The 21,676-nt window shown below is 37.1% G+C and overlaps 2 protein-coding genes across 2 annotated transcripts; one reads left to right on the top strand and one right to left on the bottom strand.

Moving 5' to 3' along the window:
• Positions 1–2,470: 2,470 nt before the first annotated feature.
• Positions 2,471–17,390, top strand: LOC133867121 (small RNA degrading nuclease 5). Its single transcript, XM_062303803.1, has 14 exons — positions 2,471–2,635; positions 3,680–3,736; positions 3,830–3,895; positions 4,443–4,576; positions 4,679–4,791; positions 6,696–6,824; positions 6,941–7,011; positions 8,653–8,712; positions 11,531–11,586; positions 14,287–14,347; positions 14,483–14,750; positions 15,768–15,949; positions 16,041–16,336; positions 17,076–17,390. The coding sequence occupies exons 1-14, from the start codon at positions 2,534–2,536 to the stop codon at positions 17,197–17,199; spliced, it is 1,719 nt and encodes a 572-aa protein (XP_062159787.1). The 5' UTR covers positions 2,471–2,533; the 3' UTR covers positions 17,200–17,390.
• A 514-nt stretch (positions 17,391–17,904) lies between these two features.
• Positions 17,905–21,676, bottom strand: LOC133865535 (scarecrow-like protein 1). The gene is made up of 3 exons (XM_062301958.1): positions 21,514–21,676; positions 20,984–21,041; positions 17,905–19,896 (listed from the first exon to the last, which is right to left on the bottom strand). Exon 3 carries the CDS (start codon positions 19,836–19,838, stop codon positions 18,102–18,104), a length of 1,737 nt encoding a protein of 578 aa, XP_062157942.1. The 5' UTR covers positions 19,839–19,896; positions 20,984–21,041; positions 21,514–21,676; the 3' UTR covers positions 17,905–18,101.

The following is a 21,676-nucleotide window of genomic DNA, read 5'->3' as shown; positions in this document are numbered from 1 at the left end:
CTGGAAGGCGGTTACCGCTATGTTTAAGCGGTTATTTTATAATCGGCGGTTCGCTGTTAATTAAAAATTATAATTTTTTTTTTTTTTTTTTTTTTTTTTTTTTTTGACATGTCCACACAAGAAGGGGAGAGAAATTCAAACTAGTGACCTCCGCTTCATGAGGCGTAGCCCCCAGCCCATTGAGCTACCCCTTGGAGACATTAAAAATTATAGTCGAAGATTGATAATCGCTTTTAATATGTAGATTTTCGGGCCCATTTTTTAGCTTATTTTAATTATTTGTTTTCTTTTTTTTTTTTTAAAAAAAAAAGGACTTATCAAATAAGTAATTGAAAGAGTTCATGTCGTATCCATTGACAAAAGTATTGTAATCCTCCATTTCATGTAAAATTAAACAATATATATCAAGAAAAGTGTAAAAATTTATATATCCATATACATAAATGAACTTGAAAAAAGAAAATGGTAGAAGCTGTATAACAAGCTTACAAATTCAAATACCCATTTGGCTGATGAGATTTCCATCAAACCCCCTTAATTTGTTACCTTAAAAATGAATTGTATGACCTTAAAAAAAAAAATTGAATAAGGCACCAAAATCTTAGGTTTAAAGGAATGAGTTGAACTTTTTGCATATTTTAAGATATTGATAATAAATTATGATGCCAAGTATAATATTTGCTTGTTATAAAAGAGAACAAAAATTTTAGAGCGGATGAAATAATTTTTTTTTTAATAAAATTAAATACATCACTTTGTGTATCAAAGTTATTTTTTTTTAAATATAATATATAATATAAATATTTATATTATTTATATATAAGGGTACGGTTTAAATTATAATAATTATTCCATTTAAACCAAACGTGCTCTTAAATGAACATAAACTCATAAAAAGACAAAATATATAATATTTGGTATCAATAAACTTTTTAAAGAATAAATTTGTGTTGGTTTGGATAACGCTTTTATTTTTTATTTTTTTGAAAATCTCTTGCAATAAATTAGAAGAGACCAATTGGTCCAATGTGCAGGGAAACAATGAATCCCTAATATACCAAGTCAAACGCACAATGGTAAGAGTTTTCTCCACCTAGGCTAAAAAGACTAAGACCATTACATAATACAACTGCTCAAAAACCTAGACAACAAAAATATGCCTTTATGCGAAACATATAACTAGGTGAGGACACAATCTAAGCTATAAAATAGCATGTACAAAGGTTTTGATCTTAAACACACGACACATCAGCTGCATTAAACAACAACCAAACACAAACAAAGAAAAAGAAAAAAACTAAGATCCATTAGAGACGGTTGATACAGAAAAATTGGACTCCCTTTAAATCTCCAGTAGAAATTGTGCATTGTGTGGAAAACACCAAAACTGTAATTCCCCCAGTTTTGGATGTGGAGAGAAACTATAAATGCACGTTATCCTTAATCCATGAATTGCTCCACGAACTGCCTTGCAGTTATAAGAATGCGAACTGCTCCATGAAGAAAACATGGGACAACCTCCTCACTCCCGTATATGCACTTGCATGCGATATGCGCACTTGCAATAACACTACTCAATGAAGAAAACATGGGACTACCTCTTGACTTCCATCCCATGCTGTCATCACCCTCCCTTGTGCAGTCATCACCCTGACACCTATCCTCCATCACATGGCTTCCTTCTAATTCCATGGGAACCCCAAATGGATGAAAGAAAAAACGAGCAGACCTTCTGCCATCGTCATGACTGGGACATGAATACAGAGGGGATGCACGAAGCCAAGATGCCAAAATTACAATTTTGAATGCTCTCCCTGGTAGATGCTCCGGCGCCCAAACAACCCACAACACCATGACGAATCAAAGTACACCACACTGGAACAAAAATGATTTCACCTAGGACCGTGAAAACATTTATTTCAAAACAAAAACGAACTACAAAGACAGAAATTTACGTCTCAATCCCAGAACAGAACGAGACAAAACTACCTTCTCCTCACAGGGAAATAGTGCCATAAGAGAAGATAACATCTTTCAAATATCTAAGAACACAAACAGAAAAATACCATGGGATCCTCCTCAAGAAGACAGCTTTTTTTCTTCTCTTCGCTCTCCCCCGAAAAATAATTGCTTCAGAGCTATTTTTTTTTTTTTTTTTTTTTTTTTCCGCACTTATCATTTTCACTGTTATCTAGTTTGGATAACGCATTTGACAAGGAATAAATATCAATTTGTGTTGATTTAAATTTTTGGTAGCAGAGTTTAAAACTCAGCAAATAGTTCGATAATTTCACCAAAAAAAAAAAAAAAATTTATTCACGTTTATTTTATATCCAGCCCCAAACTATTTTAATCCTAAAGCTGGACCCAAGCCCCATGCTTTTACAAACCGGGCCATATTATCGGGCCAGCCCATGTAATTTGCAGCCTCATTGATCCCGTACCCAAGGGTTTGCTTACTGAGAGCCCCGTTGCCACGACTTCAAACTTCGAAGGTCCTCTCTCTCTCTCTCTGTGAAGGAGAGTCCGAAATATGCTGTCCCCAAACCAGAAATTAAAAGCTTTTTCTTCCGTGGAAGATAGTTCGAGCAATAATACTCAGCGCTCCGATTTCTTCGATATTTACGGACCTCAAGTAACTCTTCTCCTCCACTTTACTTTTGATTTTCTATTTATTTATTTCTTAAACTTTTTATCTTTGTTAATTCCAGCGCCTTCAACTGATTATTCTTTAATTTATCTTAAAAAGAAAAGGAAAGTAGTATTTGCTTGTTTTGGTGATAAATGTGGCGTCTAAGGTAACCGCTTATGAGGCTATCTTCTCTTTAAAAGTAATCACACTAAAAATGTTTTGGATGGTCTTTTCGTAATCTGCAATGATACTTGAGAAAATTCATTTTGGCTTAATATATAAAGGAAAAAAATGCTTTTGTTTGTGCCGAGAATGCTGGCCCAGTGGTTCTTGGAATATGTTGAATTTTAGTGGTTGTGGCATTGTGTTTAATCCTATGATTTTTAGGAGACTTATCCTATTCAAAATTTGGAATGTTGGACTCGTGACGGCACAACACTTGTGTCAGGGTTTAAAACATTGAAACATAAACACGTATGTGCTTACATTCGTATAAAAGTTAATGCGCGCGCGCGCACACATATATATATAAAATGTAACGACCTAGGAAAAAGTGTTAACCAATTTTGCGCTATCACCTCAAAAGGGCAGGTCAATTTCGAGCTTCCGAAGAATTACTTATAAAGCTCAGTTTCACCTAGTAAGTAAACAATGTGAAACTTTGTAAGACTTAGCACCCATGAACATCTCTTATAAACCATCTATTCTATGTGGGCTCCTCCTCATCTTTCCAATGTGCGACATGGGTGTTACAAACTTTCTCCTTAAACCCCTGACATCCTCGTTAGGGTTACGTCATGCGGTGCTGACAGTACCACATGACGCATTACTAGATGGTTCTAATACCATTTGTAATGACATTAAAAAAATTGCTAGTCACATCTGCGCTATCACCAAAAAGGATATATGCATGTATGCGTGTATGTATGTACATATCATGTGTTGATTTTCACAAGTTGCTGTGTATGATGCACCATGTCCATGCTGAATTGCGACATTTGTGCTTGTGTCCTAGTATCATAGATATTCTTTAATATGCCTTTTCAGGGTAAGGCGGAAATTGTTTTCAAGAAGCCAGAAGCTAATTCAACTTTGAATCTTGAAGTAGGTCTCCGCAAACATCCAAATTTCTTGGAATGTTGATCAATTGTTGCATAAAATTAAGGAAAAGTTGATTGTAGTTTGATCGTGATGCAGGATGTTCAAGGGCTTGTAACTTGGGTGCTTGCTGAAGGATTCATGCCATCATGGGTTTTTATTAAGGTAAAGAAAACAATTAGGTATTCCTTCATGTACTATCATAGTAGCATACTAATAGTGAGCTCAAAACGATACATGATTCAACTATATGCTTAGGTTAGAGATTGTTTTATTTTCTGAGTAAGATTTCCTGAACTTTATTGTGCTTGTGACCAAGTAATGTTGTACATTGACTTCATTTGGGGCCATATTGGGCAATGCATTTTTGTGGTGTATTTCTTGTTACTTTCAGCATTAATGAGCATACACCTATGAGGCCCTCTTGAGCTCCTATATAGCAAAAGAAGACACATCCTTAAGGTGGCTTTTCTTTTAAATATTAGATCATGTGTCACATACCTATGAGACCCTCTTGATAATTTTGTTATCTTTTTTTTCACAACCCCATATTCTTGAATTTTGATATTTCAGCTCTCTTAACATATGAATGATTTGTTCATGGCTTCTGTACTTGCGTACAACTCAACTACAACCCATACTAATTGGTGTTGGCATCCTAACTGACATATGATAGAAGTAAGTTACTGATACAACAGTTTATGAACTGCAGAACAAGCCTCTAATTCCAAAAGTGGTTATGCTTTATGTACCGGGCCTGGATGCAGCTTTGTACTTATCACAGTCTAAAATACTTTCTAGTTTCAAAAAATGCTGCGGAAATCCAAGGGCAGTTTTAGCTCTTAGGTTGGTAATGATATTTTTGTTCCTTTTGCCGCTTCAAAATATTTTATGTCTATCTTTCTCTTCTTGCATTCCTTAGAGTTTTTGTTGTTTGTTATATACTAGCTGTGTATCAGATGGAATGCAGACGATAGATGCCCTTCTAACTTGCAAGCGGAAAAGAAAGAGAGATGAAAGTAATTCAGTGTTAAGGAAATCTAATCTGGCATCTGAACAAGGTATTTAGTCATTATCCTGTCTTGAATTCATCATTTGCATGATAAAATAAGGTGTTCAATACTTTTCTAACTGAGGAGTTGCTATTCAAACTTGTATGAGTGGAATGGCTAGCCATAAGCCTTTTAAAGATGAGACTGTATTTATTTTGTTTCAGTAATTTTTTTTGATAAGTAAAAAGCAATTTTATTAAAAAAGCGTAAGGCGCCCCAGTACACAGGCAGTATACGAGAAGCACTAACAAACCCAAAACCCAAGAACACGCCCAAAAACAGCAGAACGCCCCAACAACACCCACAAAACCCGAAACGCCCAAAAAAAACAAAAAAACACCCACTACAACCAAAACCCAGAGGCACCCAAAGACCAAGCTTGCTGAAGCCGACCGAAACCACAAGAGACACCCAAAATCCAAGCCGACCGAGGCCGAACTGCAAAGCAAACCCAAAATATAACGGAAAAAACAACCCACAACCCGCCAAGGCCTACGTCACGTGAGCCTTGCCTTTCCTACGCCTAAAAGGAACAAAATCGTCCCCATAATTGATGGAGCTGTGCAGATTCAGGAGCTCTCACTTTCCTTTGGACTTTTGGCGCGCAATCATCTTATCCCGTTGAAATTCTTCTTTCATGGCATCCCGAATTGCCATAGCCTCCTCCCCAAAGTCCACATCCAACGCAAAATCCCCATCTAACACCCAATCCAAGGGCAAACCATCCCCAAAATCATCTTCCTCCTCCCAAACCACAATCTCCCCGTTATGATCAAAACCGACAGGAATCTTGGATTGGGAGAAGGCATTCAATTTGTATTAGGTAAATAGAAGGCATTCAATTTGTTGCATACTTATTGATAGTGGTGCAGTTGCTTGCTTTACTACTGACTCCAATTTGGCTAGCAGTCTGTTATATTGCACTTTGTAGCCAGCCTGTTTCATCATTGCTAAATTAATAATGCAAAACTTGGATGCAAGAGCAGGAAACAATGGAAGTAGAAATTGGACTTTCTTTCCTGGAGTGGGGTGTCTCTTGGGTTAAAACCTTAACTCTATGTTTGTCTGAAACGATAGAGAACGGATTAAAAGTGGTAGAAGGGAATGGGAAGGGAGAATAAAGACCCTCCCTTTGGTAGGAAGGAGAAGGGGAGGGAGGGTGAGGCAAAAGCCCCTGGGTCCACCAAAATCCATCCACCCACCCACCCACCCACTTTGGGCAGATTAGAGGAGGGAGAGACAGCCTCTTAAGGCAAGTGTTAATTTTAAGTTTCATTCTAACTTGAGCCAATTTAAATCATGTCATAGTAGTAAAATTATATCTTTTATTCTTTCATTCCCTCCTCTTTTCCTTTCTTTGTACTAAACAACAAGAGGGGGAGGTGAACTCTCTTGACTTCCTCCCTCCTACCCCTTCTTCCCTCCCATCTCAATCTCTCCTATACTTTGTATCCCTCTTACCACACATAGTGTAAAGGAAAATAGGTATGAGATTGGGATGGAAACAAATAAATGCTGCTTGAGTGAAGCTTAATCATGTGCTGTTCTCTTTTGTGGCTTTTTTCATGCTGTCAACTTTTCACTCTATTATTAATCAACACACACCTGCATCTGGGAAGAGCAATTTCTAAACCAGCAAGGTCAAGCAAATTGCAAAACTGTTTTAGCAGTTTTCAATTCAACCACCAGTTCACAAGGGTCAAAAGGGGTTTACTTTGAAGACAATCATAGAGATTAATGAGGGCTGGTCCTAAGACCAGTAAAGAGTCCAACCAGTTGGGTTCCAGACTAGATTCTGAACAATGGTTACAGACATGCGTTCCTTGCTTTGTTCAAAGAAAAAAAATATTTAACCTCTTCTCAAAACAATCTTTTGTATATATAGATACTGAAATGGCATCTTCACTATGCAGAACGATGTGGTACCATTACAGATATGCCGTCCCGTGTGGAACTTATGAAAGATCTACCTTTCCCTGTTACATATTACACCCTTACAGTGAAAGAACTAGAAGACAATGGATATTGTCTCAACCAGCCAGGTGAAATAAATATACTCCCGTGATTCATATATAATTTAGTTTTGCTAGTGAAGTTTATTAAAATTTCTTTTGTTTATATGTTAGATGGTTCCCTAACTTTTGTATCCGTAACGCAGGTTTTCTTTCTACTCTTCCCGCTCCTTTAGGATCTTCTTTTTATGAAATGCTGGCACTTGATTGCGAGATGGTAAGTCCATATATGTGAGTTTAGAAAATGCTTTTAATGTCTAGTGATTTATAATGAGATAATTTTTAACTTCTGCTAAATTTGAACTTAAAAAGAACATGGTGGCCGAAAATTTAGCACTTTCTTCTATTCATTATCATAGCATTCTTGTTAGTGGGTCCTCAATTGGTAGAATTTCCATCAACTTGTCCTATCTGGGCCTATACAAGCATGCTTCTTGTTTCTTTTGGGGTGAGGCAAATGACCTACAATTGCTAAATTTGATGGCATTGTTTTATTGAGTGAAACCAGAAATTAGACATTGGCATCATGTTTCCATTACAGGTATATTTGATACATTTTTTTTTGCCATTTTGCCCCACTTAAAGTGAAAAATAAGTTATGTCCTCTGTCGCAGAAAGGTACAACCTTTAGCAACCTCACTGATTCTGTGGCTTTTGTGCGAGTATTGATGATTTCTCCCTTCGCATTTCTTATTTGTGCTTGTTGGCCTTAACTCTTTTTCTCCAATTTTGTTTTGATAATTTTACCCTTGATCACCAGTATTAATGTATATTAGAAAATGCTTTGATCATTTGATAAACTCATGTTGGGGTGTAACACCTATTTTTAATTTAAAATTTACCTTTCTCGCTTAGCATGCAAGGTTCGGGGATTGATACCTAACATCTCCAATTAACATATGTCTTTATACTTATCAAAAAAAAATTACTTATCAAAAAGTGTAACACCTATTTTTAGTTTCCCTTGTATCGTCTTATCTGGCATCTCATTTAACTTCAAAATTAAAGCTGTCTGTAATGGTCATGAAGTTAAGGATTTCAGTTATATAATACTCTTGATGATTTTGCATTCATTCGCTTGATCTAAAAGAAGTCCAAATAACTAGAAAATTAGATACAAGTACCTGGTACAATACATGAAAACCTCACTTACTGAAAATAAAAAAGTGAAAAAGTGAAAACCTAGGCTATGTTTGACCACTAGTACATGTCTCTTGAAACCCAAATGTCTTTCTATAATTCATCTTTTTTGCTTGATCTTGATTTGCCTTTTTCTCCTTGCGTCTAGACTGTTTAAATGTTTCCATGATTTGATTTTGTAATGATCTCTCACAATAAGACCCTTGCTCGATGTATGTGAGCAATTTTGGCTTCTTTTTCTTTCTTTCTTCTTCTTCTTTTATTTATTTATTAAAAAAAACTTCTTAGTTTTATTATCTAAAACTTGATCACCTTTGCTTCCGGCATTTCATTGATTGTTGTTGAATTTATTGTCACATTAATATGTTCTTTTTTTTTTTTTTCTTTTTTTTTTTTTCTAATAAATTTATTTCAGTTTTAACATATGAAATTATACTATACCAAGACAGGCAGAACATAATTTGGTCCCTCTAGTGGAAATTTGCTACTGAAGAGTCACATACATACTCACATTTGAACTTAAAATTTTAAATCTAGGTTGTTTATTTGCTGAAAGTTGCCTTTTAGAGGTTGAATATAATTAAATGTTTCTAGTTAGAGTAGTACTTCATTTTGAATTTATCTTCTCTTTAAATGACTTGTTGGTAGTGACAGTGCAAATTTTTCTTAGCAAATATTTCACTCATGCACTTACATTGTCTTTTTTTTATTTTATTAGTGTATCACAAGTGAGGGTTTTGAGCTTACAAGGGTGACCTTGGTGGATATAAAAGGAGAGGTATGATCAAAGCTAATTTTGCTTTTAACCCAATTTTTGCAAAAGGAAGTGGCTATCAACAACATTTTTTGAAGTCAAGACCATCTTTCTGTTGATTTCAGTCTCAGAGTTGTTCACTAAAAAGTTGCCCTTGGGTGCCTAAATATCTATTTGTCCTGTGCTGGTCAGTATGCTTGCATGAGTTTATGCGAATGAAATTGACTCATTATATTCAGTTGCCCAATGTGTTACAACATTGATTTTCAACTTATTTCAGCCCCCCCTCCCCTCCTCTCGTCTCTCTCTCTCTCTCTCTCTCTCTCTCAAAATTCCAACATGGTTTCTTTTTTCTTTTATAAGTAATTCAATCTTATTAGACGGTGCAAAGGGGCGGAATCCAAGTACACAAGAAGTATACAAGCCTACAAGAGGGACACCCAACTAGGGAGAAGAAGTAAAGCACAAATCTAGAAATTCTAGAAAATTAGAGAAGCGAGAACTATGGAGAGCAACCATCCACCATAAAGAGTTTTGAACACTAAAGCTTTTGACTCTACCACCATTCTCTCACAATCTTCAAAATTTATGGCATTGCGTTCTCTCTAAATGCACCACATAAAAAAAAGAAAAGAAAAAAAGAGGAATCATCCTACCAAATTGGCCCCTCCAACTAGCCAATAGCTCCATCCGTTGAGCCATAACCTACTCTACCCCGAAAAGACTGAACATACCCACAAATCTCTAGCTACATCGCAGTGGAGCAGAAGTCGGCCGATGGATTTCTCACTCTTCTCGCACATGCACTACCGGTCCATTACAATGACGTGCCTCTTCTTTAGGTTATCCAGGATCAAAATCTTTTCTAATGCTACTGTCCAAACAAAGAAAGCCATTCTTAGAGGGGTTTTATTTCTCCAAATGCTCTTCTAAAGGAACTAAGAGTCAGTAGGATGGCTAAGCGCAAAGTAAAAAAATCTAATCTCGAACGTTCACCTTTTGGAAGGGGTCTAACAAATTCTATTTTCACCACCTCAACTCATCAATAGATTAAAGAACGAAAAGACCATCTTTACCTTTCAATCATGCACTGGTTTGATGAAGGTGATATTCACTGAAAGTTATCAATAGAAAATACCATATGGTCTGCCATCAAAGCCTCCTTTAAAATACTATATTAAATAACACCAAGAAAGATGCCTTCAAAGTTTAATCACCACACCAAATATCTTGCGAAAACTTGATCTTAGACCCATCTCTCACCTCAAGTCTCACAAATCTAGAGAAGTCCCCCTACCCCCTCTGAATATTTGTCTACACCCTAACCTCATAGGGTCCAAACAAGCCTCCCTATCTGTGGCGTAACGCTATAACCATTTCCCAAAGAGAGTTCGATTAAATGACATGTTTCTAATACCCAAACCGCCTAGAGACATCAAAGTTCAAATCTTTGCCCAACTGACTAGGTGGAATTTAAACTCATCACCAACTCTACCCCACAAGAAGTCCCTCTGAAGTTTCTCAATATGGTTAGCAACTCCAACAGCGATGGGGAAAAAGGACAAGAAATAAGTGGGGAAATTGGATAAAGTACTTTTAATCAATGTGAATCTATGCTAGTGCACTATGGAATACTTTTTCAGTCGTGTAGGGTTAGCTTGAGTTATGCTTACAAGAGTAGTAAACCTTTTCGCTTTTTGGAGAGGGCAATTGGGGTAGTATTCAGAATACTGCAGTGTGGAAGATGGTTCCGTTATGCCTAATGTAGTGTCTATGGAGGAAAAGAAATGAGATTTTGCTCTTAGATTCTTCCTTCATGTAGTAAGGATTCAACTCATAGCATGTCAACGCTCCTCTCTCCAGGAATCCCTCTCCATCCACGAAGTCATAAGTTCTCTCTTGCTTTCCCTTGCTTGCTTCATTTCGCCTGAAGTTCGATAGTATTATCCAGCTACCAGTTATTAGTCCAAAAGTTAGTTTTAGTTCCATCTCCAATAAGCCAACAAGTTTTGAAGATTGTGAGCATATAGTGGTGGAATTAAAGCCTTTTTTCTTCAAGAAACTTTACTACTGGGTGGCTGCCTTTGACTTTAATATTACTAGTTTCATTTTTTTTTTCCTTATTTTGGTTAGATATATCTCTTGTATACTTCTTGTATACTTGGGTTGTGCCTTTGCCCTTTTTAACGAAATGAATTTACTTATATATATATAAAATCAATGTGACCCTACCACCCTTTTACAAATAAAGCCACTTCCAACTTGCCAAAAAACGTTCTGTCTTTTCAATTAAAGCATTACATATAGATTTTGTCTTAAACGAAGCCCCCAACGGCAAACCCAAGTACTTCATAGGCAAAGAGGACTTCTGGCAAACCTTGGTTTCTTACTCTTTGCAAAGCCCTTATGATTCCATTTGTGTTTCATTGTTAAATTTGAGGTTTGTAAGAAAAAAAAGAAGAAAAGGACGTTTTCTGAGGTACCCTTGTATCTTGATCCTCCCTAAGATGCAGCTATCTATATTGTTGGTACATGAACTATGCTTTGTATGCTATAATTCTTTCCAAAATAAATAGTATATTAAAATCACTATCATCATCATTGATGTCTTATATCCTTTTGTGGGATTCACAACATGGCAAAGCGTTGTGTTTAAATCTCTATATACCTGGATCCGTCTCCAAAATTTTGACTATCCATTCTTCGTTAACTTTGGCTATAAATGCCTCTTTTTAATTTTGTAGATGTTTGAATTAAAAGTACTAATTAGTTTCTCAAATTTGGATTGCCGTGAACGTTCTTTTTCTTGGACATCTAACTAGGCTTGATTGAATTTTCCCAGGTTTTGCTAGATAAATTGGTTAAACCATCAAACGCTATCATCGACTACAACACCAGGTACACTTTAGTTTGAGCTTCCAGTAAACCTTTATTTGAATATTTTTCAGTTGCTTTTTTAAAAATGAACTCTAGAATTATTTTGGGTTTTTTGGTATCTTGTGTTTTGATAATAAAAAAAAAAAAAAAAAAAAAGCAAGTTGGAATACTAAGAACTCTTTTATGGTTATTGGTGCATTTTGGTGTTTTAGCAACTTCCAATTATGCATATTGATGTTGCCAGTATATATCATCAGTACTACTTTTTCTGTTCATTCCTTGCGGGAGTGGGGTTGGGAGTTGGAAAGAGCCTTTTTCTGATTTGATATGTATATATAATTGTTTATATATTTACTTGAACTTTGTAGATGCTCTCACTTGTGTATATTTCCTTTGTCATAAATAATAATTGCATTATAGTACTGCTTATCAAAAAAAAAAATTGCATTATAGTACTGTATACAAATTATTTGGACACATGGAATTACTTTTTAATTATCTGGGGCAAAAAAATTAAGCTTGCTGGCTTCTAGGCAAGAAAGATTAATGGTGGACTTTCCAGCATGCAAAAGAAAATAAGTCCAAAGATCCCTTAGTGGGGTGGAAAAAAAGGTATGTAATCTTGCAAGGACTATCTTTTCGGGGTGAGAATTCTGATGGAAGGACAAAAAGATAAATCGATCTTATTTTTAAAATGAATTACAAATATCTAGATATCAAGTTTTGAGGGCTTGATATGGTTTACGTTATATTGGGAAGAGTGGGGTTGTGGTACTAGAAAATTTTCAATTGACCTTGCTTATGGGCTATTATGATTTAAAGGGGAATGGACAAACGATGCTAACTTTTGGCAAGTTAATCTTTTGAGTGTGATGGTGGGCTTGATATCTCTCATCTTTTGTTTGCGGATGTCACTTTAATTTTTTGTGGGGCTGGGGGTTGGGAGTTGCCCGTCTGTCTCTTCTGGTGCAGTGAAGCACCCTTAGCATCGTAATTGATGGAACAGTCCAAATTTAGAAGCTCCCTTCTACCCTCAACCTTTCAGGGTGAGCTTCTAAAATGATATCTATCTCCTCATAAGGCTCCCCCATCAAATCCCATTTCAAACAGGTGGTAAGGGGGGAATCACCCAAAGGGTAAGGAAGGTCTCCACCTTCCCCATCCCCACCCCAGCATTCTCCGTCTTCCACACCCCATAAATATATGCCTTCCTCTTCACTATCCACCAACTCCGAAGGAGGACCAACCAATTCTATCACCACACCAGAAGAGGCAGATGGGGCACTGAACGACAACACCGTCTCTGTGTTCAAGTTGTCGTCCATTTTTAGAAACTTACTACCCCTCAACCTATGACTATAGCACTGCACTGGTTTGGATGACATTATTGAGAAGATTGAACGTCGTTTGACTGGTTGAAAGCGGTTGTACTTGTCAAAAGGAGGTCGGATTACCTTGATTAAGAGCACATTGTCTAATTTGCCTTCCTACTTTATGTCTTTGTTTCCCCGCTTGGCTAGCGTAGCCAATCGAATTGAGAAATCACAGCAGGATTTCTTGTGGGGAGGCATGGGCGAAGGGGTCAAATTTCACCCAGTAAGCTGGTCCAATTTGTGTTCTCCTATTTCTGAGGGGGTTTGGGTATTCGAAATTTTCTTGTGGTCAACCGAGCTCTTCTTGGGGAAGTGATTATGGCTTTATGCTTACAAGAGAGAGGCCCTATGGAGATTGGTAGTGGACCTTTAATATGGTAGTCAGTGGATAGGTGGTGTATAATGGAGTCAATGGGTCGTATGGGGTGGGTCTCTGGAAATTCATTAAGAGGGGTTGGGAGCAGTTTTTCTAGTTTTACTAGATTTGGGGTGGAGGACGGCTCTGAGGTTAGTTTTTGGCATGACGTTTGGTGTGGGGTGTTGCTCGGAATTGTTTAGCATTGCTTGCCTTATGGATGGATCCATGGAAGATCGCCTTTAGTTCTCTAATTGCTCGCCTCAGTGGAACGTTAATATTGTTAGAGCAGTGCATGATTGGGAGTTGGAATTCTTCACTTCGTTCTTTGATCAGTTGTAGTCCATCAATTTGAGACATGATGGTGTTGATAAACTTTATTGGATCCTCTCCAAGAGAGAGCAATTTGAGGTTAGAACTTTCTATAATGTCTTAATCCCCCATGACAACACTCATTTCCCTTTGAGGTGTATTTGGCAGAGTAAAGCTCATTTGAGAGTGACTTTTTTCGGTTGGTTGGCCGCTTTAGGTAAACTTCTCACTTTGGATAACTTAAGGAAGCGACATATCATTGTGGTAGATTGGTGCTGCTTGTGTAGTGGGAAAACCATTAACCACCTTTTATTCCATTGCGAGTAAGCTAGTGCCTTATGGAACTCTGTTCGGTTTAGTGTGGGTCATGCCTCATTTAATATTGTGGAGTTGATAAAAAAAAAACAAGCAACTAGCTGGCATTTTGGATATCCAATTTCCATGTGTTTTTGGATACTTTTTCTATATTTGGTGATTAATTATTAGTCCTACTAACTTATTTGTTCAAATCTTTTTTTCCTTGAGAAAGCTTCTTTATTCTAAATCTCTGTAGAAACCCAAATTGACTGATTCCCACTAGGATTTCTGAAATCAAAAGAACACTTGAGGAATCTGTGTGTGTGTCAAAAGTGATTTGGCTTCACTCTTTGCTATTAGTAATCATTCATCATGGATATTCAGGTTCAGTGGAATCACATGTGAGATGTTAACTGGGGTGACTACAAGTCTTAAGGAAATTCAGGTTTGTTATTTGGTTTTGTTTTCCTCCTTTTTTTGGCCTGCTTGATTCATCATGATTGCATGCTGTTGCTTCACTGATCGATTGCATGTTAAGACTACTGTTTTCTAATTAATTTACAGCTGCTTCCATATTCAGGAAGTTTTTCTAAAGCTGGTTTACAAGGAGACCATCCTAGTTGGGCATTCCTTGGAGAATGACTTGTTAGCATTAAAGATCTCTCATGATTTGGTAATTGATACTGCAGTATTATACAAGCACCCCCGTGGTGCATCTCACAAAACTGCTCTGAGAGTTCTTGCCAGGAGATTTCTGTCTCAGGAGATACAACAGTCAGGCAATGGTCATGACAGTATTGAAGATGCAAGAGCTACTATGGAACTAGCACTTTTAAAGATTCGAAATGGCAAGTAATTTTTTTTTTTCCTTTCATGCTTTTGCATTGAACCATTTGTGAAAAGAAAATAGGGCAATAGTGGAGATTGGGGTAATCGATGGTTTGATAATTGGATAGCTGCAACTTGGAAGTTCTTTTAGAAAAGATACTTGTGTATGCTTATTAAGAGAAGTGTATACAAGATGTTAATTATCTTTGTCAATTTTATAGCTATTTTAAAACAAACTTAGGTCCATTTCACCAAAAACAAGTCCTGTGAGGAGCCATATTTCAATTTCTTGAGGTTCCCTACGAATTGAGGCAATGAATAGAGCCACTACGAAGTTCCTTGAGTTACGAAGGTAAGTGGTGGTGATATAAACATAGATGTCATTGCCACCATGGCTATCCTTTTAAGTTCTTCTCCATAATTATACTTCCCTGGATGCATATCTTCTCCAGTTTCAGTTTTCTATTTCTCAAGTCCCTCACTTTTTGGATTTTGGGCACCCTTCATCGTGATCTTTCTTTTGCTAGACGAACAAGCAACAAATTACACAAAGTACTTATCATCCATAAAACATGTGGTCCATTTGCTTTCCAATACACTAATTTTGATGATCCGGAAATGTCTTTTTCTTCCCTTATTTATAATTGAAAAATGAAATTTTATTTCTTATAGTTTTTGGACAAAACCAGTCTAAGTTTTTAACGTGAAAACTAGCTTATCACTTTTTGGCTTCCAATGAAACAACGTATGAGTTGTATATAAGTTATCCCCCATTCATTTTGGGGTAAATTGCATTCCAAGTTCCTGTACCTGTTTGCAATAAAGCATGTTCTAGGTAACTTAAGATGAGACATAGGAAAAATTTATCTGTCAAAATATATCAAATTTTCTTCTGTAAACCCCTTAGTTTATAGTCACACTCCTTGTGACATTTTTATTTTGTTTGAATAAATTTCTATTGCTTGTAAAAAAAATTGATGTAGAAGTATATTTCTCTAATCTGACGTATTCCTTCGGCTCTTTTGCTCTTAAAATAGGACCTGAATTTGGTTCACCTCCATCATACATGCGGGAAAAGTTCCTTACAGTTTTGAGTCAGTCTGGCAAAACCTCTTCTTTCATTGATGATATCTCTATAGTGAAGCGATATTCCTCTGAGTCATCCCATGCCTTTCCTGTGTGTTCTGATGACGCAGCTCTGGCAAAGGCCACAAAGGAGGTATATCTTATAATGGGTGGTAAATGTCCCTTTCTCTTTTTGGTGTTAACTGTCCGTGTAACAAGCTTGTTACATCTATTGTTGCTTTCAGGTGAAGAATGAACAGGTACACTTTGTCTGGACTCGATTCTCAGAACTGAATTCCTATTTTAGAAAACAAGCAGAGGATGTAGAGAAATTGAATGGAAGACTTGCAGAGATGATGTCATTGCTTACGTGTAATAAGAAGTCTTCTAACAGAAAAGGCACCAAATGCAGCGTCACGCCTGAGCTAAAGGAAATACTAACTCGCATGGATGCTAGAATACGTAACCTCTACAATGCATTACCTGCTAATGCCATGCTTATAATTTGCACTGGCCATGGAGACACAGCAATTGTCCATAGGTATGTTCACTGGACGTGTTTTATCCAGTTACTACTATGTCATGTTTCTTTCTGCACATTTCAAACATATATAACTTCATAATCTAAATGCCATGTAATTGACAACGTATTTGCATCAATATTTCCTTACATTCGGATGGTTTTTGATATCGTTGGAGTTCATACATTATATTGTGTAAGTCAGCTTTGCCTTTTCTTTTTCTTTTTCTTTTTTTGCTTTTCGCTTTTGCTTTTTATAACACAATTATCATATTTAAATATGGTGGCAAGTGCTACCATCTTAGAAGGTTGGTTGTCAACTTAAACTCAATGAGATACCATCACTTTGTATTATTCAGCTTCTTTTCACTGGTGATGAATACATTAATGAGGATAGCATACACTCATCCTCACCCTGATTTATTTTACTATTTATTGGGCAAAATGCATTTGCACTTCTTGTTGTTTGCAGATCCTGAAGTTGAGAAAATGAATAAATAGCTTATGCCATGAACGGAATCTAACCAGGAAAATTTTACCAAACATCAGAAACCACCACTACTACCTTTTTTCACCGATTTCTTTATTTTAGTTTATTTTCTACGCTAATTGTGCGCGCGCACCTGAGAGAGAGCGATCAGAGATGTAGTCCATGGCATTCAATAGTGAATACAATTTTCTCCTCTGCTAGGTTGAATCAATTGCAATTGGTCTCTTTATGTCTGATTTTTGTTCATCTTCTGTCTTGCATGGAATGAAGGTTGAGGAAAATGCTTGCAGAGCAGGGTGAAACCAGTCTATGCCGCGAGAAGCTGGTAAAGGTCTTGGAAGAGCTCCAGGCCCAAGCTGAGGTGGCTTTGTGTTTTGTAGGGGTGAAGCATTGAGTATAGAATATGCTTGTCTTAAATTTATTCTCATTATCTTGTAATTTTTTAGTGAATGCCTTCAAAATTTTGATAGAAATAGACATTAACAAGATTGTTGGAAAAAAAAAATTGTAAAATATAGTTGTGGCAGGACCTGTGACGTTCTCTCGGCATCAATAATGCAATTTGGTGGTGGTATTTGATAAAAAAATTGTGCCCTCATTTGTGCCTTCTAAGTGCTGGTGGTTGTGCAGACGTGTTACTGATTTTTTATGCTTGGTCCTTTGTCGTACTATTGGACACAGACGGTACTCCTACTAGAGCACCAATCAATCATAGTTTTTAAATGCCTCTTCCTCGAGAAGGAGAAGGGATCCTGCTTGCTTTTGATGAAAGTTGCTTTGTAGAAAAGGCTCATCTAAATTATAATCTATTCTTTAGTTTAACAACTATTTTGCCCAAAAGGGAAGCAGGTGAAACTTCGAAATTGAGACATGAGGAGTAAAATTTTGATATGGGAATTTTGAGAACAGTCGAGGTGATTAAGCACTACAATTACTGTAACCATTTCCTTTCTTGTTCCTTAAGCAATTCCATGGATTTCTCTATTTATTTCCTACCTGAAAAAGTGCGGAAATGGATCCATCGTTATACCCAAGGAAAAGTTTGGAAATCTTATAAACAAGGTAGTTTGAGCCCATCTCAACGGTACAAAAACAAAGCTCCACAACAAAGAAGATGCTATATGAAAATATTAGATAAGCAGCAATCCCCTAATCATCATCCTTGACAATTCTCTTCTGGATACCATTAAGAAAGCCCTTATTTCTAACTTAGATAATACATCAGCATGCATCTCGATCCCACATATTATTACAAATACAACCAACCAAACGCTACTACTAACAAAATATCTAATATCACCTCCATGCTGAAGCAACAACCAAGCTTTTGTCTTCCCACCCGAAGTGAAGTGCACCCATTTCTTCCTTCATCCCGTACCTGTCACAATACTGCCCAGTAAGTAATTCCCGGATCATATCAATCACATTTGGACCCATTGGACGTGAAGTGAAGCCGGCCATCATCATCCTTGCCCTCCATTTGCCTGCAACTTCATACCGCTCTATCCTCTCCTCTCCCTCACATGCAACGATGTTAACGATGTCCCGTGCCAGGCACTGCCGTTCAACATTCATTCGGTCCTGACTCTCCCTTGGGAGAGTTGCATCAAGAGACTCGAACACAGCTGAGTAGTAATTGTAGGCTTCAACAAATCGAGGTAAAAATGGGGCAGTGTTTGTGTTCACGTCTTGTTCAACCACAGTGACGAGTTTTGGATTCAGGCTCTTAACCATCCGAAGAAGCTGGTCTCGCTGGTTTACTGTCGACACGCTCTCATCTGGCATGTGGTGAAGCTGGAAGGCAAAGTTCACTATCAGTGCTTCCCCAGGCCGGCAGTCAAGCATTGATGGAGAGATGATTGAAGTCTTTGATGGCAAGGGTCGAAACTCAAACGGTACCCCAAATGTTTCTGCTAGCTTCTCCAGTCTTCGTCCAATAATTTCTAGGCCTCCAACAGAACGTTGAACTGACTCAGGGTCATCAACCCCAGTTAATCTCAAATGGGGCCGCTTCCCTGGCTGAGCGGCAATTGTTTGTATCAGTGTAATATATTGAGTCCCTTGGTTGATATCGAAATCTATTATATGGACTCTTTTCTCATCTTTAAATGCCTCTATCATTGCACCATTTGCTACCATAAATCCAAATTTAAAACAAGGGCACACCTCAAAGAGGATCTGCATGGCTGCAAGCCGGTCAGAAGAGGGGGGCTCTTTGCATTTTAGAGCATTGTAAAGACATTTACCAGAGGCAGCCATGCGAGCAGCAAGGCCTTCTACCATGTAGGCGGCAATCCTCTGAGGAGGATCCCCTTGGATTGAGACCATCTGCCGGAGCTCATTAATCATAACTGATGCTTCCAGAATGTTTCCATCTGCGAGTGCACCAGCACAATCCATCAGCAACTTTCTAGGACTCCTAGGAGATACTTGTGATACTTCCTTGTTGCTGCTGATGCTACTAAGGTTAGAATCTGTTGATGAAGATTCCTTAGGCGAGTCATGATGGAGCAATGCGTTCCGCACTGGGTCAGCCCATTCACCATCAATTTCCATGCTGTGACCAGAGCCAAACATGTCATCATCGTCATCGTCATCATTATCATCGAGCAATGCTCTTTCCAATTCTTGAAGCTTCAATCTCATATTATCTTCATCATAGTCTATTGGATCTGGGCTTTGGCTTTCCAAGTAGTTCAATTCAAAATTGGAACGACGGGCATCACCATGTCTGATGGACACCAAAGGAGTGCTAAACGGGTTTTGAGTGCTCATGGAGGCACCACGTTGGTGAAATGAATTTCCTGATATGCCAGAACTGGAAGGCTGTATAAGTTCTTCTGTTGGGGAGTCAAGGAAATACTTCTCATAACTTTCATTGCAGTAAGAATCAGCCATATATGTAATCTTATGCTTATCAGAACCAAATATTTGGGTGGACAAGCCAGGACAGTCATCACTTCCCTTTAGCGAATAGAGCTTTGGATTTCTATATGATGTGGCAGATAGCTCTGCAGACCTAACTAAAGACATAGTTTTCTTCTTACTTACTGTTGGGAGAAAGAAGGCAGCTTCTACCGTAGAACAAGTCCTGTATCGCAAACTCTCACATAAGTTTGACAAAGAAATTCTGATTAAACTCTATGGGTTGGTAAAACTAGAACAAAAAACTAGCAATTGAAGGTGCTATGTAGCAGCTGCCTGTATAACATGCAAATGTTAGATTACACTAATGGGAAGTGTAAGTATTTATAATTCCTAAACTGAAATATTCGCATGATTGATCAACCAATGAAAAGGGCTACCCAGAGAAAGGGTGCATTAGATCAGGTTACCTTGTTTATTTGCTGAAAGGATGAAAGGAAAAGAAAGTATTATGCGGAAACAACCCAACTAGTTTTGGCAAAAGAAAAAGAAAAAAAAAATTCTATAATCAAAGCATTTCCACACAAGTTTATAATGATAAAAAGAAAAAGATCTCTCCGTTTAATATGATACAAAGAATTCACAGAAAGGGCTAAGCAAACATTTTCTCTAGTGAATTTCTGGATGTAAGCCAACAAGAGTGTAGAAAAGTTCAGTAAAGCAAACATTATAAATAGGTATGAGGACATAATTCTTGTTGATTTTGAATCTACACAAGTTTAATTCAGAGTCCGGTAACAAAGTACACACAACTGATAAGTCTGAAATTAAAGAAGAAGAAAAAAAACAAAAGATGCAGTTAGTTCCCTTTTATCATATAGAACAAGCTCAAGGTTCTTTTCAAAAGCACAGAACAGCTAGATGCAATACTATTCTAAGATACAAGATTCATCAGAAAACACCTTGTTTAACATACTAACCTCAAAAGATCCTGAGGCAAAAATTTTCATTTAATTACCAAAAACAGAACACAAGTATAAAGAAACTAACAGAGAACTTTAACAATTAGCTGACCTTTCTAACAAGGAGAAAATTGCCAAGTGCTAAGAAAAGTATATTAACAAAACAAAACAAAAAAAGTTGTGCGCAATATTTCGACAATCAATCTCTAGATTGCAACATAAAAAAGTATGCTGTCAGAAAGAGATCTATGGCTAACCCAGTACATAAACAATTTGAAAAAAATTCAGGCAAACCCAAAGAAAAAAAGGGGGGAAATTGAAGAATAAGAAGAAGAACGCAAAGGCACATACCTGATGATGGAGGAGCACCTCAAGAGGAATCAATAGGGATCATGTCAGAAGTCATATCCTGTGATTAAGCGAATACCCAGATGGAGAAGAATATCAGAAAATTGGCTTTGAAGGAAGAGAAAAAAGCTTTGGTTGACTATGTGTTGTGGAATTAAAGACAACCCAAAGAACAAAATACCTATTTATTGCCGGATATACGTAAAAAAAAAAAAAAAAAAAAATTAAGACTTTGAGGTTGGGTAGGTTGAGAAGCAACAAACGAAAATAAAAGAAGCGGAAAAAACAACAAACTTGACAATAAATATAAATAAAATAAACGGCAGAGACCCAGATAAGGAAAACTTTTTAAGTGCTAAAAAAGTTAACGTGTTTGTTAGGAGGATGTGAGCTACCCGATACAAGAATCCGAAGAGACCGACAAGCCAAGACCCAGTTACAGATTAGTTAAATGACCATGGTAAAAAAAAAAGAAAAATCCAATCTTCTGGAATCTGGGAAAGTTTAAGAAAGAAATGTGGTGAGAAACTCACCTCAGACTCCTTCAAAGAAAAAGTCCTCCTTGGCTTCAATACAACTACCTTACTAAGAAAATACCAATCTTCTGGAATCTGATGAAGTGTGAGAAACAAAAGTAGGGAGAAACTCGCCTCAGGTTGTTTCCTTCAAAGAAACTTCTTTTCTTTTACTTTTTCC

This window comes from Alnus glutinosa, chromosome 4, assembly GCF_958979055.1.
Source record: "Alnus glutinosa chromosome 4, dhAlnGlut1.1, whole genome shotgun sequence".
NCBI classification, from domain to species: domain Eukaryota; kingdom Viridiplantae; phylum Streptophyta; class Magnoliopsida; order Fagales; family Betulaceae; genus Alnus; species Alnus glutinosa.
The sequence above is the reverse complement of the archived record's forward strand: the minus strand, read 5'-3'. Positions and strand labels throughout refer to the sequence as shown.